The sequence below is a fragment of the Urocampus carinirostris genome, chromosome 13 (assembly GCF_059441175.1).
Source record: "Urocampus carinirostris isolate Australia breed hairy pipefish chromosome 13, RoL_Ucar_1.0, whole genome shotgun sequence".
Lineage (NCBI taxonomy): Eukaryota > Metazoa > Chordata > Actinopteri > Syngnathiformes > Syngnathidae > Urocampus > Urocampus carinirostris.
Genome location: NC_142361.1, coordinates 25,057,608 through 25,084,686, shown reverse-complemented (window position 1 = coordinate 25,084,686; position 27,079 = coordinate 25,057,608). Strand labels below are relative to the sequence as shown.

General features: G+C 37.8%; 1 protein-coding gene across 1 annotated transcript in view; it reads right to left on the bottom strand.

Moving 5' to 3' along the window:
- lmbrd1 (LMBR1 domain containing 1) overlaps positions 1-27,079 on the bottom strand; it is a 71,652-nt gene that overhangs the window by 30,724 nt on the left and 13,849 nt on the right. Inside the window, exons 4-7 of the mRNA XM_088351529.1 lie at positions 15,781-15,878; positions 14,133-14,200; positions 10,587-10,675; positions 2,584-2,657 (exon numbers count right to left, since the gene is read on the bottom strand). Coding sequence (XP_088207655.1) covers positions 2,584-2,657; positions 10,587-10,675; positions 14,133-14,200; positions 15,781-15,878 — 329 coding nt within the window. The remainder of the gene's footprint in view (positions 1-2,583; positions 2,658-10,586; positions 10,676-14,132; positions 14,201-15,780; positions 15,879-27,079) is intronic.

The following is a 27,079-nucleotide window of genomic DNA, read 5'->3' as shown; positions in this document are numbered from 1 at the left end:
CACTTGTCCTCTTGGTTGCGACCCATAGGGGGGATGACGCTTCATATGACAATGCCATACATACTAATGTCAGCTGTTGTTAATCACAAGGGAAATAAAAATGCAAAAGCAAAGCGGAGCCACCAGAGCGCGCTGTCGCGGACTTGTTAAGAAACACTAAGAATTTCACTCAAATGCAAGGCACTTTTCTAACTTTAAAAACACAACATTAAAATTCAAGAATCTCCGAGGAGGGCAGCACGGCGGCGCAGTGGTTAGCGCGAGTGCGGCACAGTTCTGAGTTCATGGGTTCAAATCCAGCTACCAACCTTCCTGTGCGGAGTTTGCATGTTCTCCCCGTGCTTGCGTGGGTTTTCTCCGGGCACTCCGGTTTCCTCCCACATTCCAAAAAACATGCATGTCGGGTTAATTGGCCGGTCAAAATTGTCCCTAGGTGTGAATGAGCGAGTGAATTGTCTGTCCCTGTGTGCTCTGCGACTGGCTGGCAACCAGATCAGGGTGTCCCCTGCCCACTGCCCGAAGATGGCTGGGATGGGCTCCAGCACCCCCGCGACCCTACTGAGGATAAGCGGTTTAGATAATGGATGGATGAACTTTCGAGGATTTCAAGCAGCTGTACGAACCCTGATAAATAAAGGGCATCATACAGTGGCCACGACCAGTTCAGATTACAGAAAATCGCTTTTCCGCCCCTTGATCGAAAACGCAATAGAGCGATATTGGAACCACCGCAAGAAGCAATCCTCCAAATCTACTTGATGATTAGCCCTTCGATCTCAAAGTGTGAGACCAACGGGAAACCCCTGCCAGTTGAGCCGAATTAGGAAGATTGCTTCTCCAACTTGTGTATTATTCAGTAGTCGCTCCACATTCAATTGTTGTGCAATTTGTCAAATGGGACTCCAGGCTGAACACAAATTGGCTACATTGAGCTTAGCTGTCACTTGTATTTGCAATGCTCGAGGTGATCCGCAAGTATTTTCGCCGCTATTTTGCTTTTCCGCAAGTAGTTGTAGCACAAACTCAAGAACTATCAAAATTACACCAGATAAAAAGAAAAACAGTGATAAATCCTCATTGTGTATTATATAGAGCCCCTGGTGATGTAAAAATAATTAATTTGGTCAAATAAAAACCTACTGATTCCAATAATAAGTATAAAGCACATGTAATACATCAAAAATACAATATTTTTAGATTCATAAGTTAAGAAACGTGTTATCAAAGTACACAACTTAAAGAAACTGACATGCTCGGCCGCCATCTTGTTACTTCGCAAGCCCAAATGACCTTTTTGCGAAGTTAGCTTGTCCCAGTGTTTCTCTTAGCGCTTAAAGGCCACTTTCTTTTCACACCTGAGCCTTACATGCAATGGTCGCCAGGTCTTGTGTTTTAGGTATCTTCCACTTTTTCCACCGTTTCCTTCTCTGGCCACTCATGTCAGCCACCTGGCCACATGCTATGGCTCATTGCTATATGCTATTGTTATTGTTATTGTTAGCAGTTCCTGGTTCGGCATTCAGTGACACTCACCTTCCGCAGCCGGTCATTTATGCAAATGTCGCAGAGTTCTGTGATGCAGCTTCAACTTCTTTCCCGACATTTTTCTTCTCTAGGCACTCATGTTAGCGACTTAGATGGGGACGATGGTTTGTACTTTTTATTGTCAGCTGCTCCTTGTAATATTGATGTATTCGTCTTTTTGCAAGCATATGGGACTAAGTCCTTTCATTAAGGAATATTCTGCTTTTTGTCCATGGTTTCCTTCTCTACCCACTCATGTCAGCCACATGGCTGCAGACTATGGTTTACCATTTTTATTGCCAGCTGCCCGGTATAATTAAATAATTCAGTGTCACTCGCCGTCCACCACCAGTCACGCGAGGGAACATCGCTGAGTTCGGTGTTTTCCTCTCCTTTTATTTTTTTCTACGTTATCCTTCTCTAACCACCCATGTTAACCACTTGGATGGAGACGATGGATTATCGATAGCTGCTATTGTTAGCTGCTTCGTGTAGATAAAAACTTACTTTGTCCTACAACGTCAGTCGCCTTTGACAGCTGCTCTTGCTGGTGAACCATGCCATGTTTCAGTAGTCATGTGTCTTGTAATTTTTTTAACTGTTTCATTCTCGAGCCACACCAGATGTGACAGGCTCAAGCTACTGGCTTTTCTCAGCCACCCTAAGTGTGCACAGCTTGCTTGGTCTTTAGATGTCACTCGTGGGGAATAACACCAAATTTCTGTCACTTGCTAGAATGCAATTTTGTTAACAAAAGAAGAAAAATTATAGTAAGCGTCAAGATTTAGCGAAGTGGTACATTTCGGACATGAGTCTATCTATACACCAAAGCCATCTCCCCCCTAGCTGGAGGTGGCTAGAGTCAAGACCACACTCCTATTCACTAAACAGTCATTCATTCAGCTTTGTTCCAAACTATAATAACCTCCAGTGGTGAGTTATTACACACTGTCACTTTAAAAATATCATAATGGTGATAAAATACATCCATGAAGAAAATTGAGTGTCCCAAAAATAATTAAAAGACAAATCGACAACAAAATAGCAGACTGGACTCACTGTGTAAGTGATGACTGCCAGCATCCCGAGCAAGGTCAAGGAGCTGATGGAAAAAGCCAGCGCATGGAGGCCATCTGCAATCGGAAACACAGCGCAAGGTTTTGAAAATGTTACTGCCCTGTAACTTCAGTCGAAATCTCATAAATGCAATCCTGTAAAAAATTATACTGCGGAAATCGCGGTTCGATAACAAACGGGAGATGATTCTTCAAGATTGTTTCGTTTACGACGTGTTGTGTAGTCTTCCGTTGCACAAAAGAGTCGGCGTCATCACGTCAAGCTGTCTTGACGTGGCGCTGGTAAAACTGATTGCTCGTTTTATGTGTAATCATAGAAATCGTAATCATAAAAAAATAGACACACAAATAATAGAAAAAAAACTTGGCTTGGAATGAAAAGTAAACAGGAGGACGTGTGAAATGATAGAAAAAAAATAAAGCACCCCAGGACATGTTTGCTTCAAGTGTCTGTAGAAACCAGTTGCACTCTTGTGATAAGCCCCGTCTTGCGTGCGTAGCATAAAGAGCGCCACGTTGTTGCATCTGTCAAAAAATACGCCAACACTCATGAGAAGGGTAAAAAGGAGTACAGAAACGACATTTTTACAGGCTTCAAACAAAAAACGCTTTAAATCAAAGTCTTTGCTATCGGCCTATCGGAGTTTCTCAACGATGTTTCCTTGTAACGTGTTTTTATTTCATTGTTAAGAAAACGGACAAGAAGTAAAGTGTTATGTGGGAATACAGTGGATGAAAAACGTAGTCAGTGGAGAAGAGGAAGAACTCGCTTACAATATGGTCACGTTAGGATGTGGAATGCGATTTTTTTCAGCCCTTAGTTACGACATAACCCCAACATTGAACACAAATACAGGGTGTCCCTAGCTTACGTTATGTTCACGTTAGGATGTGGAATACGATGTTTTCTCAGCCCTTAGTTACGACATTTCACACACCATACAAGATCAACAACGCGGCATCCCTAGTTCACGATATTTTTACTTTACGATGTCTTTGCGGCCTCTCGTTACGACACTATCCCCAGCATACAACAACACAGGCTCCCTAATTTTATGATATTTTGAATTTACTGTGTGGAATACATTGTTTTCCATCCCCTCCTTACTGGATTTCCCCATCATAAAACATCAAATACTCAAATAATAGTTTTTAGCTCAATATATTTTCACCTTATGATGTCGAAAGCATTGTTTTCCCACAAAAGTCTCCCTTAGCGTTGTTTATGAGTATGAATGTGTTAGTAACATGCCCCATATGTCTCTAAGGTGCCTGTCTGCTATTAGTTATGTCACGGCATCATAAAAATGCAGACATGCTATTGGCTGAACTCCTTTTACAATGCTCCCGTTCTCTCATTTCGTTTAGTTTGAAATCGTCTTTAATAAACTGGAATTTGTTTCGCTGTGGGTCCCAAGACTTGCAGCGATGTTTAAAGGAAAATCAAAAAGATAATAACAAAAGAAAAAAGCTTGAGATACAAAATTGTTACCCTTGCTAAGGAATTTGAATCTATCTATCTACCCTGGTCATGTCCCTTGAGAGGGCTGACCAAGGGGCGGCAGTAGCTCAGGAGGTAGAGCGATTGTTTTAGGTTTAAGTGATCCCAGTTCGAATCCCGGCTTGTCCGTGTTACATGCCGACGTGTCCTTGGGTAAGACACTGAAACCCCAATACCCCCAATAAGCAGGTTAGCCCCTTACATGCCTGCACAGATCACGGCCGCTATTGGGAAATGTGGAGCACAATGTAAAGCGCTTTGGGAAGTCATTGACTTGAAAAGCGCTATATAAATGCAGATCATTTAATTTCACCAACAGCAAGACAAACGCATACACAAAAACAAAGAAAAGAAAAGAAGGAGGAAAAAATTGCAAAAAAAAAAAAAAAATTGACCATGGCCAACCCAAATGTCCAAAGACCCAAACAAGTAATTTCACCAAAACAAATTTGACGGTTGGAACAATTATTGAAGCAACAAAGTAATCATGGGGAATGACAATCCTCTAAAGTGGAAGTTTTAAAAAAAGTTTTCTTTTTACTCAGCCATCTGATCCCACAAGCCCCACCCATCTGCATCCCACCAACTCCACTTCACCAGCTTGAATAACAGCACACCAAAGGTTAATAAAATTTCCTTTTTTATTTACATGCATATTTTCTAATCATGTTATTTAATCCTGAACACATATGGTATTTATCAGTAGTACTTGCTATATACTATTTTGTTATTTTAAATGAATAAATGCCCTTATTGTCATAATAGTAAAACGGAATGAAGGGCTTCTACTTTGACAACTTTGGTAGGCCAACACTCCTTCAATCAACTAACAAGGGGGAAAAGCATGAACATGGAACTAGAAATCCATGGAAAAAAATGCAAAATTGTAAAGATTTCGGTTAATCATGCTTCCCTAGTCTATATATTTATGTATTGAATGTTGTTATCTAGGGTATCAGGGGTTTGGAGAGCATGAGCTAATTAGCTAATTACCGAATTTCTATCCCCAGTCATTCGATAATATCACTTTATAATCCCCACCTCCGAACAGATTGATGTCGTATCCTAGGGTTTTACTGTATTGAGATAAACTAATATTAAAGGCCAAAAGACTCATTTACCACCTTAGTTTGTAAATAGGTCAGATTATTTGATTTTGTGTCATTCCTCAAAGCTGGGTTAAACCGATACTAGCAATTCCAAGCCTCTCTCTTGCACGATGGGTGGTTGACTTGACTTTTTCTCCCCGCCGTACGAGTAAATTTTGTTGAAAAGTGCCAAGTTTGATTGAAGCATAAAGGGGACCACCTATGAGGCGAGGGCAACGGGCAGCTGTCTTTTCTGGAGTCTGAAGTGGAGGATGATGAACAGACCGATAGGCTCTCTCCCCTGTCAAGATCCCACCTGTCACCGACTTCTGTGTAAAATGCTACGCAGTTGTCGTGGCGCAAATAGGCCTCGTCCTTTCACAGCAGAGTAGAGAGCACCTGTCAGCAGAGGCGGCTCTTTACTTCCCTTTCTCCTTGATTGACGAATATTCGATTAGGGAATATTAAGTCTCCATTCGGGGTGGGGGTTAGTGCCTCCTTGCTCATGAGTGTGGCATTTGTTTCATCCGTAGGAGGGAGGGGGTCTTCTTCTGCACAAACATATTTGCCAAACTATTTTCCAAATCTGAAATTTGGCTGCTTTTTGAAATCTTAATAATCACACTAAAGAAACAATTTTTCCTTTTCATGTATTTATTTTATCAGTGTAGATCAGGGGTGTCAAAATAAAACAGATAGAAGGCCCAAATAAAAAATAAAGCAACAACCCGAGGGACAGACTGATCAAATGTGGATCGAATGATGCCTATAGTCTAGTGCAGTGGTCAGCAACAACTGGGCTGCGGACCGGTGCCAGGACATGGGTCATTTGGTAGCGGGCTGCACAGAAATAAATAAAAGTTTCCCTACTTTTTGCTTGTCCTGCATTTTACCCACTAAAGAACTCAAACGTTTCAATGTGCATAATACATGAAGTTTCAGCTGACCACATTTGCACAGTCTCTGAAGCAACTGTAATCGAACCCGGATCGCATAAGTGAGAGCACCGAATCCAAACCACTTGATCACTAGGGCTGTAGATAACAGGAAAATGTATTTGATTTTATCTCACCACACAGTAGAATTTGAGTTATTATTACTATTATTAACATTATTGTTATTGTTAATATTACTGATATTATTAATTGACTGAGCTGCATCAATATTGTTGGACATTAAATTGGTCTGTGGTACAGAAAAGGTCGGGGACTACTGGTCTAGTGAATCTAATTAAACATAATGAACACCTAACACTTATATTGTAAAAAATCAGATAGAGTAATATTGTCCTATGGCTATCAGGAATATTTCATTTTCAACAGGCAAGGTCCCTCGATATAAAAATCCCTAGAACATTAATAATAAATGAAAACAGCAACTTTTTTCCCCATACACCATCCATAGGCGATATTTTATATTTTAGCAAATGTGTCATCAAATGATTTCAAAGAAATATATAATAGCAATGAACTAGCATAAGATAACATTTAGGCGAAGTAACAAATGCACAACTATTCTAAACTTTTCCGGAAGCCAGATGTCCGTCCAGAACCATCCTCTTATGGTTCAAATCCTACCTCTGGAATAGGACGCACTGTGTTATCTATCCATCTAGCTATCTATCTATCTAGCTATCTATCAAACATGGGCATATCCTTCAAGAGGGGTGACCGACAGTAAGACAAACACATACAATAACAAAGAAAATAAAAGGGGAAACATGGCAAAAACACACACCCAAAAAAAGAAAACTGTTAAATGTAGTGAAATGATTTTAACTAAGACAAGAAAGTTTGATCACATTACCCTGATTTTGGCTAACCTGCATTGGCTCCCTGTTAGCTTAAAATGTGATTTTAAGGTTCTGTTGGTATTATACAAAATCATGCATGGACTTGCTCTCTCATAGCTTTCAGATTTAATTCCCCCTATGTTCCGCTCTTGAGCCTTCTGTCTGAACTAGTGATTCCAAGAGCTAAGGAGAGAACTGCAGGTTGAAGAGCGTTCTCCATTCGGGCCCCGGTGCTGTGGAATGCTCTTCCCCCTGAGATCCGATCTGCAACCTCAGTGGAACTGTTTGAATCTTAAAACTTCAAACACACTTCTATTCTTTAGCTTATGAATGACCTACATTTCATGTTCCTCATGTTGAGGTTTTTGAGTTTTCGCTTGCCCTCGTGTAGGTTTTAAGATCGGGGGATGGTGTAGTAATAGTCTGTGGTTTGCAAGAATCTGTGGTCTGTGCAGCCCTTTGAGACTACTTGTGATTAGGATACAAATAAACATGACTTGACTTGATTTGATTTGAGACCCGCGGACCTTAGCTTTGAGATATGGGATGTATAAGGATGAATATATAAAAACGTTCTTCACTTGGAATGTTGTGCACAAGAGTTCCAACCCAAATGGTACATGAATAACACATTTCTTGAAGAGGTGATTGTGAATGCATCAAACCTCGACACAAACAACGTTTACTTGCAGGAAATAGTTTGACTGGGATTAGAATCTGGATGTCGGAGAAATATCAATGCATAGAATATTCTGATTACAAGGGTAAAGCTGCAGCCACGTCATTACGATTCTGCATTTAGTTTTGACATTAAATAAAGGATGATTTCATTCATTTCAATTAACAAGTTCAACCTAGTACTGTGATTGTTTTCAGTCTGTTTACAAGGCGTGCTCGTACATGGCTAGCCAGAAGAATGGACTTACACTATATATGGATGGATACACCGGTGACATTTTCATTGTGTGGAAGAAAATAACATGCAGGCTTTTTAGCAAGTAAATCTGAGTTTGTGTACATTATTGTTTTCTATGCACACAAAATGGAAGCTCTGACATTTTTTCAGACAAAGCATTTTCAATTCCAGCTTTTCGCCCCAACTTTTCATTCCGGTGTATATCTAATACGAAGGGTCAGCAACCTGCAGCTCTAGTGCTCTCTAGTGCTGCCCAAGTGGCTCCCCAGAGCTATTTCAGAAATGTATGAAAATGGGTAGGGAAATATATGCATACCTATATAGTACACATTTTGGAAGAATGCAATAGAGCAGTAAAGCATGGGTCATTTGCACCTTGTACAGAAAGCACTTTTGAGCATGTTTCAAATATTTACTTTGGCGAAATGACGCTTTATATTCTGAACGTTCGTCTTCCGTTTTATCCATTGATAATTTGAAAGTGCATTTTGGCGCAAAAAGCTTTATGGTAGAGAACATAAGAGTTTTTAATACATGCGATATTTGGAAGATTACCGATTTGAATTTCTGGTTAATCGCAATAAAGCCGCTGGTTTACCAATCCATCGATTGGTAAGAAATGGCAACACTAAGACACGAATGTCCCTCCGTTTGATTGAAGATAGACATTGCTGTCCTTTGTCTTTATTAAAAGGAATACGATAAAATGCAAAATTGATCTTAGAACCTTGCTGGTTCGCACAGCCCGCCGCACAAAAATAGATCACAATCGTAGAATGCCGTGTTTAGATTCTTCTGATATCATCATTGATATTCGTTTCAAATCAAATGCTCACTCAAAGGCTGACCAATAGGGTGCTTCTGCTTTTTCCATCACAGCCTTCATTCTGCCGGGGAAGGCAAGGTGATTTCACGTGCAAAGGGTCCAGTTTTCATGCTAATTAATTAAAAGAGAAATGTGTTTCACACAGCTTTTAAGTTGAAAGCCATCAATCTCTTCAACCAGAAGAGAAATTGAGCTACCACACTAAAACATGGCGGAAAGCGGTATGCAAATAAAGTAGATCAGAAAATGCATACGTGTAAGTGTTTATTTCCATCATTGATAGATGCCCACTCTTCGGTAAGTGCTTATGATGGAGAGACGGAGAACGAACGAAACTGTTAAATAAATCTGTATCGTTTTTCAGTCAGTGTTTAGTTCGTGTATATACCGGAGGTTTCGTGAAATAAATAGTCTTGCTTCCACTAATATAACGACACAAGTGCCCACCTCTGACTTTAACAGCATTATACAGCAAATATTGCTTCCCTTAACACAATTAACCTTCCATCTAGTGGGACTATACAGACAGATGGGATTTACAACGAGGATGATCTTCACGTTTCCACTAAAGCAGGATATTTCCCTGAGTGCCATGAGAGAAAGGTTAGAAAGCATGTGCGGGGGTGCACCAGTGTAAAAACAGGCAGATGGTTCAACTTCCTTCTTGAACTGCATATGGCAAAGGTCCTAACGACTCCTAGGACTTCTCATTTGGCTTTTTGCCCCATTAGAAGCATACAGTAGCATACAAAGCAATACTCAGTTCAACAAGTGAAGACACTTGGGAACCTGTTTTGGGATCATATTTACAATTTTAATGCAGCATTTTGTTTCACTATGTATGATTTCAGGAAAACTGGTTGCATATGTAAAATTAATATTATATTTATGCAGAATATAAAAAGATTTACTGATGAACCTTAAAAATAAATCAGATTTGGAATGACACAGAACAACGTGCCGTGAGGCTTTGTCTGGCATGCTCCAGAAAATTGCTCAACTTTATCTTTGCAAAACGCATGGCATTATTCAGTATCTTTGTTTTCTTCCAGTGATCAACCGAGTAACTCACATTCATCCATATTAGTATGTGACAGCAAACCATTTTTATATATAAACTAATGATAAGCTCCTGATGCGGCACAGTATATCTAATAACTTATTTTGTTTGATTAAGCTGTTTAAGATCGCACTGGTTAAAAAAAAACATGAGGTAAAAATCGGACACATAACACTGCTGATTGTAATTGTTTTCTTATTTTACCCCGCAAAAAAGACAGAACATAGAATGTAGTTAAAATGGTTTGTTCAAGAGGAAGGTAATTTTTGCCTCATTTTAAGCATCATGTTTTTGTCATTTTTTGAGGGGAAAAAACACGATAAAAGTATAGTAAAACTTAAAACACTAGTTAAAAATGTGTTAAAATCCAAAATTAATGCAACATTATTAACCTTAATGAATAAGCTGTTTTACCTCCTGAGCCACAGATACTTTAAATGGTAAAATACCCGACATGATAATTTAACTTAATTTAATAAAACATAAAACTAGAGCCGATAATTAATTTTTAAACATTTTTGATAAATATACTGAACATAATATTGTAAAAAGTGTGTAGACAGTCGAGTGGACGGGATCAAGTTAATCTGCGGCTTTTCCTGCGAGCTATTTTTCCTTTCCGTTGTCTTTATTATATTGTAAAGTTGTGGATTTTTAATTCATTGTAACTTTGTATCTGGATGAACGGAGTGAAAAAACAGTTAATTATTTGGTCAAACTTGTGTTAAAACCCATAGCAAAACACTACCTGTCTCTAAGGTAATTTATCTAAAACAATCATTGTATGAAAGAATAGCACTTACGACCGCTGCCAAGTTCCTCGAAAAGGTATTGAACTTTCTCCCACTGTGTGGCATTCTGTTGCGGTGGAGCCTGGAGTGGCACAAATGCTCTGAAAACAACAACAACATAGATTTTGGAGTGGGTACACACAATTTTTTGGAAAAAAATGTGCTTCAAAAACAAAGAATGACAAACCGTACAGTATTCCATCAATTTCTGCGGTTAATCCAATCCATAACCACCCGTATTTAGTGAAAACCTGCAAATTAATTGGCTCCTGCTTGCAGCAATAGTTGACTGGGGATAATGGTTCGCAGCCAAAACAGTGCAATTAATTTATGTGGGCCACGATGCCACGCTTCAGCGGATTGAACCACAACCTCCAATCTTAACAGTATGACGCGTAACACAGGTATTCCGTTTCCTTGTCAGCATTTTTAATCCTGCATGTGCATTTATCAAGACATTTTTTAGATCTTGCGTTTGTTTTTGAGACAAATCTCTCCCTCATATAGGTGTTGGGTAAAAATGCGAGTGATATGTAGCTTACATTTTCAGTTGCAGGGAGTTCTTCCCATTACAATATACCACTGCAAAACTGTACCTTAATTTTTTGCATGGCCCATAATGAATCTCCATAATTCATACGTAATCCTTCCCAATATACACATTTAATAGTGCAATGTTTTGTGTAGCAGGCACCTGTCTCGACGACCCTTCCTAGGGCATTGCCTAACAAACTAATGTCAGCTGCCGTTCATTAAGAGGGAAGAAGAAATGCAGTGGCAAAGCGAAGTCACCAAGGAGTAGTGCTGGCATAATTTTTAGCAGACACTACATTAAATTCAAGCAATTTCAAAGCCTGAATACTGTTTCTTATAACAAGTACGCTTGGAACTTAAATAATTCCCAAACCTACTTTCATTCCTTTCGTCAGAAAAAAAAAACAGTCTAGCACAAAGTTCCTTTTTTAATCCAGACAGACAAGACTGTCCTTTGCAGAGCTGAAAGGTTTTAATCACAATTCGACACATGCGGCAGTGGAAGGTCAGGAACCATTTAAAGGTAAACAAAAGCTTTGTGAAATCAAGCAACATGCTGCAGAGTGACCTGTCGTCCAACAAAAGGTTGCCGACGGAGATAGTTCAGGAGGGGAAATCTAACACGGACACAAAGGGATTGAAACTATTGTTAGAATAAAAAGACTGTGTGTTTCGATGGAGTGAACATTTAGATACATTCCATGTCTATGACGGAACATTACAAAGCCTTGGGGCAGGGGTCGGGAACTTTTTTGACTCAACTGCAATCTAATTAGTTTTTCTTTTTCAGTGGGAGCAAAACCATATATTTTAAGACGAAATTAAACAAAGCTGCTAAACCTTATTGTGTAAAAAAAAAACTATTTCATTTCACTGTGTGACGTTTCATCTGATAAAATATATGAAATAATAATAATGTCAGGGCCTGTGACTTAAACAAAAAACTATCCCATTTAAAATTGGTCTTAAACCCGTAATTACTTATGATCAGGGCTGCAACTGACTGTTATTTAAATAACCAACCGGTTGATTAATTTTATGATTATTTGATGAATCGGATACAAAAAATGTTTTTTAATTATCCGCTCTTTCTTCAACTACTGACGTTTTGTACAAGTAGAAAATGGGGCATCCATCCATTATCTGAACAGCTTATCCCCAGTAGGGTCTCAGGGGTGCTGGAGCCCATCCGAGCCATCTGCGGGCAGTGGGCAGCGGACACCCTTGACTGGTTGCCAGACAGTCGCAGGGCACACAGAGACATTGAACATTCAACTCGCTCATTCACACCTAGTGACAATTTGGACCAGCCAATTAACCTGACATGCATGTTTTTGGAAGGTGGTAGGAAACCGGAGTGTCCGGAGGAAACCCAGGCAAACACGGGGAGAACATGCAAACTCCACACTGGGATGCTGCAGAAGCTGGACTTGAACCCTGAACCTCTGCACTGTGGTGCTGCGCACTAACCACCTAGCTGAGAAAAAAACGTCGGAATAGACTAAAAAATAGGCCGATGAAAAATCAAATAGCTTAACAATAAACAAAAATACATACACGTTCATGTTATACACCTTCAAATATTAAAGATCATTTTTTTATATAAAAACAGTCTCGAGGCGTCCTCTGCTGGACCCAAATGCTACTACAAGCATGGCCCCTCAATGTCACAACAAAATTCAATGCACTCTTATTTGCATAAATCAACAAATTGATGATGAAATCCATTGCTAACGCTTGAAATATATTATTTCTAATCAAGTGTATCCAGTCCTTGTTGAGGTTCACTTTGACCGTCATTTCATTAATAAAAGTTTAAAAACAAGTTGCGAGCAGAATTATTTAGTAAAAATGTCACAAAATACTGCAAACGATAAGGATACGAATGTATTAACCTTAAGTTATGTGACTTGGTCACAGGTATAACCTTGGGAATCCAATGGTCATTATTTGTCAATCATTTTGTTGTATAGAAATAACCATTGCAGACTGGTCATCCTGGAAGGGGGATTACCTCTTGTGCGGTCCCTTCTCAAGGTTTCTTCATTTTCCTCATGTTGAGGTTTTTGAGTTTTTCCTTGCCCTCATGTAGGTTTTAGTTTAGGGAATGGTGTAATAATAGTCCGTGGTTTAAAATGATCTGTGGTCTGTGAAGCCCTTTGAGACTCTTTGTGATCAAGGGCTAAACAAATAAACATGACTTGACTCGACTAGAGACAAATTTCAAGACACCTTAGAAATCTTGAGAGTCCACAAACGGCCATTCGTCTCTCATTAACAACTTACGCAAACTACTAGCTCAAAACAATACCTAGGAAATGGTAAAAGGTAGCTGTCATACTCGCATGCTTGTTCTGATGCATCTCATTTTCAAAAAACAAGAAAAATATACCAATGATATTCATTTTTCCCAGCTTTAAAGGTAAAAAAGTCCTACAGCACCGCTAATAGTAGGAACACACACACTGTAGATTGACAGATACAGAGCACAAATACGCGCTGGTGATCACGATCTTTCAACTCCCCCTAATCCCCCCTCGTTAAAGAACACAGGAACGCAATGGCAAGGCCAAAAAAAATTGTAATTTGACCAGTAAACCACTTAACCGAATAGCGAGTGCAAGCAAGCATACAAGGACGGTTGGGATCTTTTGTGTAATGAAATATCAAAGTGATTTTGATTAACTTTGCATTTATATATTTTCAAACACATTATTATATTTTTTTTAAATACAAGTTTACAAAAGCCCCGCCAGGCTTTTTATGTGGTATGGGAAACACTGACATTATTGCATCCCCTGCCTTACATACTGTAAGTGAATTTTATCTCGGAGCCATATCTAAACATTAACAGAGCCACATTTCGCTCGCTAGCCATACGTTCCCGACCACTGCCTTAGAGGAATTAAATAAATCAGAAAATTGTCTGTTTTTTTGCTATATTTGTCTTAACTTCCCCACCCCTTTCCAAGATGAGAGTAGCAAAAAAAACAAAAACAAAAAACAATCATGCATCTGACTCACCCGATTAATAGCAGCACCACGCAGACAATGGCAAATCCAATTGTGTACTTCACAGCGTTTTTGACTTGCTACAGTAAATGAAAAACAAATACAATGGTCACTCACGGCTTGGAACGCAAATATAATTTACTTTGAGTACGGGAAAGAGGGGCAAAAGGTTCACACTCCATTAAACAAATGAGTTTCTCTCCATTTTATAATCTCTTTATTCACGCTTTGTCGAGAACTCCTGTGGAAAAAAGAGGATACGCCAAAGAGGCAAAACGTATTTGTAGTTAAACTAGCAAACACAAGAATGAAATAACTTAGATTGATTCTCTCAGATTATTACCTAAACACACAATTGAATTCAAATTGCCAATAATGCAATTATAAAACGGTTACGTTGTGTATTTTCTGTACAGTCATTTTATGTGTTTTAGTCGAATTTATGTCCTGTGTCGTCCTCCTTTCAGGTTTTGTTCTGTTAGAGTTCAGTGGTGTTGAAACATGATGTGGGTGTTTAATCAATGCATGAGTATGTTTCCCTGTGTCTTCTCTCTTTTATGTTTTGTTCAGTTAGAACTATTTGGTATTCCAACAAATCCTTTATTGTCTTTCTTTCAATATTTCTTTAGATAGAACTAGTGTTGTAATATTGAAATGAGTCAATGCTTATATTTAGTTATATATATTTTTTTCTCATTTATTCAGTCATAATATTACAGTGTCTCAAATTATTTCAGTTGGGTTTTATTTTCTAGCCAGAAGTGGCCTTGGAAATACAGGCATCATAATAGAAGTGTTAAGACCAGTGTGGACAAATATTCTTTGTCCAGGGAATTTTCCCCTCAGCTTATTCTTTAGGTATATTTATAAGTTATTTGTTTTGACTCATGGACCGCCCTCTCAGTATAAGGGTGATTGTCACCCATCTTAGTCTCTGTGAATTTCTACACCATTGTTCTAAAGCTCATTTAGGCCCAGGATATTCTGTAATAAAAACAGAAGAAACTGCTCACTTTCCCAGCCTTTATTTTGACCAACCTATTATCTTACTACCTGAATATAGTGAACATGTGGAGGAAGAAAGGAGCTTTCCTTTTCGTTTCCTATTTTTTCTTCTTTTTAAGTTTTTTCTTCTTCAGTTTAATCCATTTAAAGTGACTGCGTGCTATTTCATGTTATTGTCATTATAGCACTCTCATTTCTTGTGTTGTCTCTCTTACATGTTTAGTTTAGTGACAAATAGTTCGCATTTTCACACATCTCGCCTTGTCTTCCTTTCATGTTTTGTTCAATTAGAGCTAGTCTGTGTGCTAACATCCTTCTCTACTTCTTTCCATGTTTTGTCCATTTGTTGTCAAACCTGTGTTAGTTTATCGTTTATGTGTTTGAAATCTGAAGATCCTAGTACACTTTTTTCTTCTGTTTCTGTACACTATCTGATACCTTTTCGGCAAAGGAATCATTTTCTAAAATCTTATTTTGTTTCTATGTTTATGGGTTTCGCTTCTTCGACCATACCGGATAAAAACAAAACTGTCTTTTAACTATTACATTGGAATTTTTTTCTATTATAAAAGACAAACACATTTAAACTCACAGATAAAAGAGGGCATCATATTTTTTTCTATCACATAAAACAGTATAAAAAAATGACTCTTACCGAGCAGGTGTTGACATTGTCGTCATCCTTTTCTTCATAGTAAAAATAAACAAAAGGGATCCATAGAAAGACACACAAAAGGATGAGGGAGTAAAGTGCTGTGGGAAGACAAAAAAATATAGCATTATTCATCCTGGGGACCATTGTCTGCGCACAAAATAAATGTTCGGAACAAAAAAGATAATACACTCTTAGCATTTTAATACATTCTTTCAACTCAGTAACAACAAATATGATTTTTTTGCGAAAGCTTGAAATAAAATGTGAGTCATCTTGTTGCAATGATGTGAAATTTCCCTTGACATATTAAGGCAGCAGTGGCAATTAATTTTTGCAAATATATTTCACGTTTTCCCTACCTCCGCAATTATATCCCGACTCAAAATTAATTTCAGTCAGATCATCGAATCGTGGCAGTGACTTCAATTGTTTATGCAATAGTGGGAACTCATAGCAGTTTTAATCATAATATATGGCGACAGGATCGCTTAACAACTACATCATCTATATATACTGTAGTTAATATCCCAAAAAAAGAAAATAGCTTTATTATCATCACATTCACTGAATAAATCTGTTTCCAATAGCTGCTGAGACAAAAGAAAAATAAGTCAAGACATTCATCTGAGCTCCTATTGTGTGCATGCTCTTTTGTCAACAGTTATAAATGATTCATATTCTGCTGTTTGGTACTTTTGTGTTCGTTTAATCATTCAGCAGTGGATGAAGTCAATCTCATATGAGAACGGATTACAGAGAGCAAAAATATCGGGACATTAAAAGAATCGGCGATCGTTTTCCTTTTATCCCTTCATCAAGGGATTTGAAACCTGCAAAAAGTGTGATTTAGATTGAGGATTTCTAAAACCTAAATTATTCCCAAAATGGTGAAAATATAACTTTGGTTTATGTGGAGCCAATGTAAATAAATATGTATTTAATCATAAATCTTACTATTTTTAATTCTGGAAATTAACAAAGAATAATTTGTATACTTTAAGAGTGTTTGGCAATTGACTTCACCTTCAGGTTTAGTAAAAATGACTCCATGACAACTAGGGGTAAGGCAATATGTTTTGGTCACAATACATCACAATACTAAGGTGCCGATTCGATTTAATCGTGATATTACAAGTATTGCGATATAATTGATGATTGAGATTTAATATTAGTTGTTAAAAACAAACAACTTAAGGCACACATTTCTGGGACAATAAACCATGTTCAAACAATGCACCTCAGTAGGTTTTTGTCAGTCCGAAAGCTAGGATTTATTTAAACTGAGACAGTGAGAACATAACAAGTACACTGTGCAACAAGTTTATAGCCACAAAACATCAACTACGGACCTGTCAATGCAACACGAATGAGGTCCTTTAAAGATCCTATTTAGAGTTAACACTGTAAGATGAGAAAATAAAATGGAGCCTCTGAGAGAAAAAAAAATACAGCAAAAGTGTTAACTATCAAATTAAAATAAAGATTCTTCAGATTCGCCATATTTGTATATGGATTACCCTGTATAAAAATAGATCTGTCCATACTTTGGATTTAAAATTTATCGGCGCCAGCATTGGTTCTCTTTTCTCGCTTCTTTTCTCCATTTTCCACTTCTGTTTGCTTTCCCGCATTTTTACGTACCGGATATGACTCCACAAAAATCGATTCCGAAAATAAAATCACGATACATACAAGAAATGTTGTTTTTTTCCCACCCGTAATGACAACTGATACGATTGACCATATAGAAAGCTACAGTGGTCTTTGTTAGCTCATTTTTAGTTGTATTGTTATTGTGACAGCAACATTTATCATGGCTAGCATTTACATTTTACACAACGTTGTGATTTAATCCACGCACAAGTGAGTAGATAAACATAGCAATGCAGGGATAAGAGGCAGTGAGGCCTTCTTCCTTGGGCTTTGTTCAATCCAAAACAAAATAGACACTAGACACTGAAGCTTGATTCACGAATTCAGGAGCTTACAAATCCTTCATTTTACACCTTTTCGAGCATTTTATTGACAACGTTTGCATTGCATTTAGATGTCCGACAAACATCTCAGCTAGCCTCCATGTGGTTTTTCCACGAGCAATATTTTTGCATATATACATTCAAGCAACCTCCCCAAAAAGGCAATACAGACACTCCCCTACATAAAACCATTTGACTTACGAAAAACGGTGGAGACGATCATTTTTTTTAGGGATGTTGAAAAATATCCAGACATTGCTGTAAGTTACATTTTATATCTTGTGCACCTTTTTCCGAGTACAGGACCAAACTAGTGCTTCTTTCCGTCGCTACTGGTGTGTGGCGCTGTGAGAGGTCACCGAGCATCCATTCGCTAACTCTTCCTAGTCCGTGTGTAAACATACTACGTATACTGTACTGTATCTCTAGCGCGCTAAGAACTTTGACGTTGTTAATTGTTTAATATCTCGTACATCCATTTAATATGGTTGGTCTAAAGTGTAAAGAAGAGGTGAGCCATTTCTTTTGAAATAAAAGTGGAATAAAAAAGTTTGATGCGGTTGAGAAAATGGCTGGATCTCTTTTTTTCGTCCACTCTCTACCACGGAGGAGGACCTCTTGAAGCCAGTCTTCCAAAAGTATGTTAAACCTCACTTTATTTATCTTTATAGAGCATATTGTTTTACTAAATGTTAATTTTTTTGTACAAAACAATACAGGTTACGTATGCAAGCCCTAGAAATACTTGTATAAACCTTAAACATACATTCCATACAAAATATAGCACTGATGCAACTTACGAACAAAATCAACTAAAGAACGATTGCCTGGAACCTATCGAGTTTGTAATTAGGGCAGCGTCTGTATGAGGCAGGGGTGTCCAAACTACGGCCCGCGGACCAACTGCGGCCAGCGTGTCAGTTTTTATTGGCCCGCAGCAAATTCTGAAAATATAGTTGAGTATGGCCCGCACATGGCGCTTGAGCTCAACTCTGTTGCACTTCTCAGTTTCAATACTAGATGGAGCCAGTAACGGAAAAGGTGCTTCTCCACCCATGCATTTCGGATCCCCTGAACTGGAAAACATTGGAATTGTGTTTTCTTTGCTTATTTAATGAACCTTCTTGTCATTCATTTGAACTGTCATTGAAATTCAAAGTGTACTGCTGTGTAACTTATTCTGACACAAAATAGATTGATTGTTAATTCTAAACCCTATCAGTGCAGATAAATGTAAACTTTGCTACTAAAAATAGGTTAACAACGAAATTAGAGTAGATGACCCGCTATCAAACTGAAAAATGAATAACATCCATCCATCCATCCATTATCTGCACCGCTTATCTTCAGTAAGGTCGCAGGGATGCTGGAGCCCATCCCAGCTGTCTTTGGCAGTGGGCAGGGGACGCCCTGAACCGCTTACCAGCCAGTCGCAAGGCACGGAGGGACAGACAGGTCACTCACTCATTCACACCTAGGGACAATTTGGACCGGCCAATTGACCTGACAAGCATGTTTTTGGAATGTGGGAGGAAGCCGAAGTGCCCGGAGGAAACCCACGCAACCCACGGGGAGAGCATGCAAACTCCACACAGGAAGGTTCGATCTCATGACCTCAGAACTGTGCCGCACACCAGTGCCCCGCCATGCTACCCGAAATGAAACATATTTAACAAAATAATCCTCTGTCTAAAGGCATAGGAGCTACACTCAGGTATTGCTGAGGTTTGGATTCGAGACTGTATCGCTATATAAAAAAATGTAATCAACATTTTTTTCTCCTCCTGGCCCTTTCAAAAAATGTTTAAGCCAATGCGGCCCGCGACTCAAAAAGTTTGCCCACCCCTGGTATAAGGAAACCACAAAAGTGCTAAATACACCCTGGTCAGCCCCTTCCTGCATTTTAAACGGTCTCCCACCTTGCGAAAACCATAAGAGGACAAACAGCATGAGACCCGAGAGTAGTAAGAGTAAGTCCAACTGTAAAACTGAAAGCATGGGAAAATATAGAACGAAAACATGAGTAAATAGATAATAACTATATAACATCTTTGACAAGACGACAAATAAATATAACCCATTATATTTTTTCCTAGCTGTGAGCGTGACATTGTTAGTTTCAATAAAAACGTCCTAATGCTTCCCCATTCACACTCGTTTACAACGATAAACAAACCGAGGGCGATGTCGAAAACCAATAAGTGCAACCGATGCTCAGTATGTATTCAGCAGCATATTCTTTTAGGTTAAGGCGATGGGTCAAATTAATCATAACCCTATGAATATTAACATACTGAGAGAACAGGTCATACTGCATTACCATGCATCATCTGTTACTCTCTAAGCAGATCTTCCACAGGGTCGGAACAAATGGCTGGGGATAAAAGTTTAGCACATTTATCCCCACTGACAGAACAGAGGACAATATAATTAAATGTGCTCGTTTACAAGTTCCCTATGTTTTGTATGCTGTGTTGCCTTTTGTTCCTTCGAAATAAGGAAAAAAAACGTATTAGCAGATTCTGCACTTAAAGACGTAAAATCCGGCGCCTAATAAGGATGCACAGTGAAAACAGTGCTTCCCAAACAAGCTAAGTGTCATCAAATATATCATAAGCGACTGCAGAATCCCTCACAAGAGCTGTATAAGGCTTAATGAGAAACATTAGACCCCTGTCCTCACCTTACTGTGACCGTCCACAAGGGTATTAGAACCTAGACTCTCTGTCCCTCGCTGACAGGTGAAATATATTCCATTTTATGTGAAAATTCGATGCCGGGGGAAATTTCTCTCTAAGAAGCTCCCTGACAAAGGACTCCAGAGACTGATGAAAATATGTCTACGCAAAGCACTTGCTGAGAGCCATGGCACCCCGACAAAAACTTGCATCTCTGCTAAACATTAGGGAGATACCTTATGGATAAAACTATATTGAATTGGGGCTAATGGGGTTCAAAAGCCCATTAGCATCTGTCTATTCAACAGTTAATGCCTGCTTAAATGGTATGACGGGCCTTGGTTGCCGTGGTGATCGAAACTCTGAAGGAGATGAGACAACTTTACAATGTAGTGGTACTTAAGGATGTATTTTAACACATGTACAGCAAAGCTCTTCCTTTGTAACATTGACATCGATATCTTTAAAAACTTTTAATGGAGAAATCCTTTCATGTAAAGCCTTTAATCACAGGAAATCGATGAGAAGAGGAGATATTTAAAATATGTGTGATGATAGCTCATACCGACTTCCTGTGAGATGGATTGAGCTCATTTTCATCTAGTTTGTGGATCACAGCACGAAATGACGGTATTCCTCTAAAAAAAAATCCTTAAGTGACTTGAATAATATTTCTGTCCAAATATGGGTCATTGTCACTGAGGATTTATAAACTGTACTTTTGTTCTTCACCTAGTTCTTGAGATCCATAATCCTTTCTCATGATTCCCTCCTCCAACTCAGGGTCCTTTTATGACTTTTACAAAGCTTAGTGATGAGTTGCAGGTGAAAGAGGAGGGAAGCATTGAAAAAAAAAATGACTATCGTTCTAGAGGCCAAGGGTTCCCCCTATTCCTAATGTCAGATTTGTTGGTCAAGAGTAACTTCGCCATAAGTAACTATAAAACGTCAGAGAACATATCAAAAAAAGATCCGTATGAAGTAAGCGGCAGCTGTGTAGGAAGAGGGAGATATTGAAAAAAATGCCAGACTATGGCTTTCCAGAACCAGTATTCCCTACTCCTGATCCTTTCCTTTGTTGGGCAAAAGTGACTTTCCCAGAAATAGCCATCAAACCCCAGAAAACATACCAAAATTCTTAGGTAGTAAGCAACAGCTGTGTTTGAGGAGAGAAACGTTGAAAACTGGCCAGACTATGGATCTCAAAGACCAATGTTCCCAACCCCTGGTCTAGGACTAATTAGCCAAGGGTTATAATGCCAGGAGCCTCCATAATGCCAGACAACATATCTTCATGGTTCAAGTATTGGGAGAGAGAGACGTTGATAACATGCCAGACTATGGATCTTCAGTGCCAGGGTTTACTACTCCGGATTTAGGATTTGTCGGCCAAGAGTAACTGCTTAATTAATCTATAAAACATCAGACAACATCATTCCATGGATTCTTAGTAAGTGAGCTGCAGCCAAGTTCAAGGAGGGAAGTATGAAAAGTAGGCCAGACTACGGATCTTAAAATCTGTGGTTACCTAATTCTGATGTCAGATTTGTTGGCCAAGACTGACTCTACAAGAAACATAGATGAAACCCCAGACAACATACCTCCAAGGATCCTTTGGAAGTAAGCAGCAGCTGTGTTAGAGAAGGGAGACATTAAATCCAGGCCCGACCGTTATTCTCAAGGACTAGGGTTACTTATTATTGATGTCAGATTTGATGGCCAAGAGTGACTATACCAGGAGCATCCATAAAACCCCATACAACAGTTCTCCAAGGATCTGAAGGAAGTAAGCTGCAGCTGTGTTTGAGGAAAGAGACATGCCAGACTATGGTTCTCCAGAGTTACCAACCCCTGATGCCAGATTCGTGAGCAAAGATTGACTCTGCCCTAGGTATCTCTAAATCTCCAGAGAACATATCTTCAGGGATCCTGAGGAAGTAAACCGGAGTTGTGTTGAAGGATGGAAGCATTGACAACAGGATAATATCCTTTTGCAGAACGACACACTTCCTTTTTAAACCAAAAGATCGGACTATAACCTTCGATGTGTCATCCCACTGAAAATAGAAATAATTATTTTGTATATTTATACACAAAGACACAAATTTTTTATCGCTTTTAATGAAAAATACATATATGGCAAGATGTGGGTGGACCACAAAAAAACACAGTTGTTGAATGTCAAAGATGATGCCAACCCTTTTTGTTCCTCTGTAGAAAATTGGATTAAAAAATAGAAGAATGATAGAATAGAAGTAGATTTATTTAGAGGCCCAAGAGCAATTTTACCCTGTTGCTTAAGGGTCTTTCTTTCTCATCACTGCTTTGAAGTAGTAAGCAGTGAAAGGAGAAGAATAGATGGAAAAGGTTTGAATGACTGAGCTTGCTTTCATCGTCAAAGGTTTGTCAAAGAGCACGCAAAGATATTCAAACGTGTGGGCGTTTCATATAACAGTCAAGTCTTACCGTTTTCATGCTGGCGAAGTTGTACAATCATTATTTTTCTGTAACTGTACGACCCATGTACAACCAGTCAAAGGTTTACACAAAGTTTCTTATTCAATACTGTATAGAGACATCATACACTGCTTGAAAAATGTGTTTTACATGTTTTTATTAGATATAAAAAACAATATGCAGAAAGTGGTATAACTTTATGGTGTGAAATAAGATCTTTTTTCAGCCCCAATTTCCGGCACTGTACGACAAATTATTTTGCCCAAAACCTTATAACTTTGCAGTGTTTGTGCATATGACTGTGTGGGTTATATCTTTAAAATGCCTGTCTGTTATTGGCTTACATTATGAAATATGTTGTTCTGCTATTGTTGTGGGTCATGGCATCCTGAAAGTGCTAATATGCTATAGGCTGCATTACTTCCCACAATGCCCTTATCTTCATTCAGTACAGAATATCATGTACTTTGTGAAGAGTAACCGTGTTGGTGTTACATACAGTATTTTTGTACTGCACTTAGTATTGATACCACATAAAGAGTTTGTCAAAACAACTGTTAGTTAACAAATAATTATTAAAACATATTCCCGTGCAATAGTAGCCTTTCTGCTTAAATATTTCATGCAATAATGGCTTTCCAACATCTGATTAATTTGTGGTTAAACATTGACAATAAAATGCGTGGAATAGGGCCCTTACAGTATGTGAATAGGGCCATTATTACATACTAAAAATGTAAGTAGTTATGGTAATAATTGCATGCCAACAGTTATAGGGACAGATTGTACTATTAAGTGCCCCCTAGTGGTACAAAGGAAACTCAATTCAGTAAAAATAAAATCACTGATTTGAGTAATGGGCAATGGGCATTTCAATGTTAATTCCCATAAATATTCATAGGTTGAGAAGTTTGTATTTCTTTTACATAGCGAAATCCATGCCTAGCAGTTACCGCCATGTTTGGGTGGCATCTTGCTGCTTTGCTGTGCTCATTTGGCACTGGTTTTCGTTTGCATTAGATAACACTGTGCCATCTAGTGCTCAAATATCACACTATGTGCCTTTAACTATGGAATTTAGAATATTAATGATTCAAATATCGAAAAGATGTATCATAACTGAGACTGTCTGCCAAATCACAGATCAGTAGTGGCATTTTTGCACGAGGATAACACAGTGGAAACAAAGCTTTAGATAATAAATAAGTAGGGCACAGGCATCGTTACCCTCGCTAAGGAATATGGCCGTAGCCAATCGACAACCGAGACTACAGTAAATATAAGGAAACTTAAAGCAAGGAAATCTTCGAAGAGCGTGAAAACCTTTACAAGTGTAAGTTTTATAATCAGTTTCATTTAAATCTCCTGTCTCCTCAAACTCTCTTATCATCCACCCGTTACTCCACTTGGCCAGTTCAAGTCCTGTAACCAACAAAAGTAAAATTAGCTTTTTATGTATATTTGTATAAAATTATATTTAATCATTTGCATGTATATCACACATAAATAGTACCTACTGTATACTATTTTGTTATTTGAATGTTTTTATTTGGGATCGCATTACCTACTTACCATATGTTTTTATCACCTGCGATTCCCACCTCAGAACAGATTAATTTCCTATTCCAGGGAGGTTACTGTGCCTAATTTCAGATAGATTTGAAATCTCTGTGTGTTTTTGCACTTCTCAGATTGATCGCTTAGCCCGAGCTATTATCTAGCACAGGCACACGCTTCTTTTCAAATAAAAGACAACCGCAGCATTGGGGGAGAAAACTGAAAGTTACAAAATCGTTTGATTGAAGCAATTGCCTTTAAAAGGTACAGCAGCAAATTGTTAGATCAATCATGTCTTTCCAGCAAACTTTTTGTTTTTCTTTTTGACAATGCCATTCATTCAATTCCATCCAGATATCAGCATTTAAAATTGTTATCTTCATTCATTGTATAATGAGAAAAATCATTCTAATTTTCAATCCAAAAGATTTTTTTATTTTTATACTATTTAATATTTACTGGGGAAAATATGTTTGTATATATGTAAAGATTATATTTCCATGAATAAGGATCCCCGCCCCCTTTATTAAATATTTGCTAAAGATTCAAATGTGCTTTTTAGACTAGTTTATTGTCACTAATTTTGTGTTTTGTGTCAGCATACTGGAACAGTTTTAAATACAGATGCTATTCTTGCCTTTTCATATTTAGTTTCAAGTAATTATATTTATGTTGGTATGTTTATGTTGTGGTTTTGCGGTGGACCAAAACGCAGGAAAGCAGAAATCATTGTGTCTTGCTCAAAAATGATGGTATTTGTTCACAAAAATCATCAAAAGGACAAACAAATAATCAATGAAAAACTTTATCCAAACGAGAAAACAGAAAACAAACCTTGATGGTGAAAAATGAAGATGGAAAATGTAAAAGGGTGCTGCCCAAAATGTCCATGGTCAAGCTAGGTTCTCTCTGGTGGAACGAGACGCAGTTCATACAGTTTTCCCTCAGTTTTCAGTAATTCTCTCCTATACCCATGCATATTAAGTGAATCATCGCAGACTAAGATAACAGTATAAGAGAATTGTATCTAATAATGTATGTATAAAAAAGGGAGTTGCAATTCGCCGCCTGAAAACTGCTGTACGAATACATTTTGATTGATGGATTGAAATGAATATTGATTGAAAAATCAGGAAAGAAAAAAATCAAAAAAATATCAAATATTAGTTGGTATGTAATTGAATACTATATTTATACATAGATAAATACACCCTAGTAAATAAACTTATGGACTGGTGTGCTATAAGCCTTGGCTTCAACCAGACCTCTATTGTTTTTTCCCGGGTGATTTCTTAATTATTTGTTCAGTGCAACATACCAGAAAAAAAGAAAACATGTAAAAAAAAAAAAAAAAAGATAAATTAAAGGTATTACCATGACTTTGGTCGCTTTCCATAATTATTTACAATCAATCCCTCCAATTGCGAAATATTCTTATCATAATAGCTAGTCTGTCATACCTTTCATGTTCAGCAAGAGAGAACTGTTGCAATATATATATATATATATATATATATATATATATATATATATATATATATATATATAAAATAAACCACCTTCTATTCATAAAAAATGCAACTTGAATACACATGTACTTACAGTCTACGAATGATTCAACTCGATATTTATTGTAAAGCTTTATAAAGGAATAAAAGAGAAAATTAAATTGCATATATTTTTTTAATTATTCTACTTTGTATTCAAGCAATAAATTGAACTGCCCTGTGAGTCATTGTACCAAAATAATTAAAAAAAAATCACTTAAAAGACTTGATTTGTGAGGAGCTAAGCAGCCGACACATATGGAGCTTGGTCTCCACCTACTGGTAAATTCAAAATGAGAGTGACTACTTCTAAACCAGGGGTCATCAACCTTTTTGAAGCTGAGAGCTATATTACAGATATTATATTTTTGTTACAGATTAGATTCCTAAAATAACAATTTATCATGTTATGACTATGTCAATATTATGCAATTACCAGGTTGTAATTATTACAAGTTGAAAAAGGCTTAGTCAACCACTAAGAACTCTGCCTGGTATAATGGCACTGAGTCATTTACATATATATAAAATAAACACTTATTTTGTCAACAATTCCTCATGCTGGTTAGAAATCTGATTTTCCAGAAAATCACAACAACCCATAGTTGCTGAGCTACTTTCAGAACTGGTCCTCGGGTGTTCTAACTGAGAAATGTTGGTGACTAATTTCTTTTCCTCTTTATCAGGATTTATTTTCATTTTTTATCTTACCTTTTTTCGTATCCCTTTTCACTCCTAGCTTTTTATACTTTTCTCTATGTTTCTTCCCACCTATTTCTTTTTTTACTTTACTTTTCTGTACTTTTTCCTGTTTTCAACCCTTTTCTGCTTTTCCATTTTTTTCTCTTTTTCCCCCTTTCCCCCTCATTTCCCCTTCTTTCTCTTCTTGCCTTTTTTTCTCTATTTACTGTTTTTTTTTCCTTTCCACTTTTTTCCTCTTTAGTTCTATTATACTCCTTTCTGTTTTTTCCCCAACTTTTTCATCTTTTCTTTTTCCCCTTCTCCCTCCCTTTTTGTGACGTGCTTTTTTATCTTTATTTCCCTTTTATACCTTTTCAGTTGTTTCCCCCTTTTCATCCTTTTA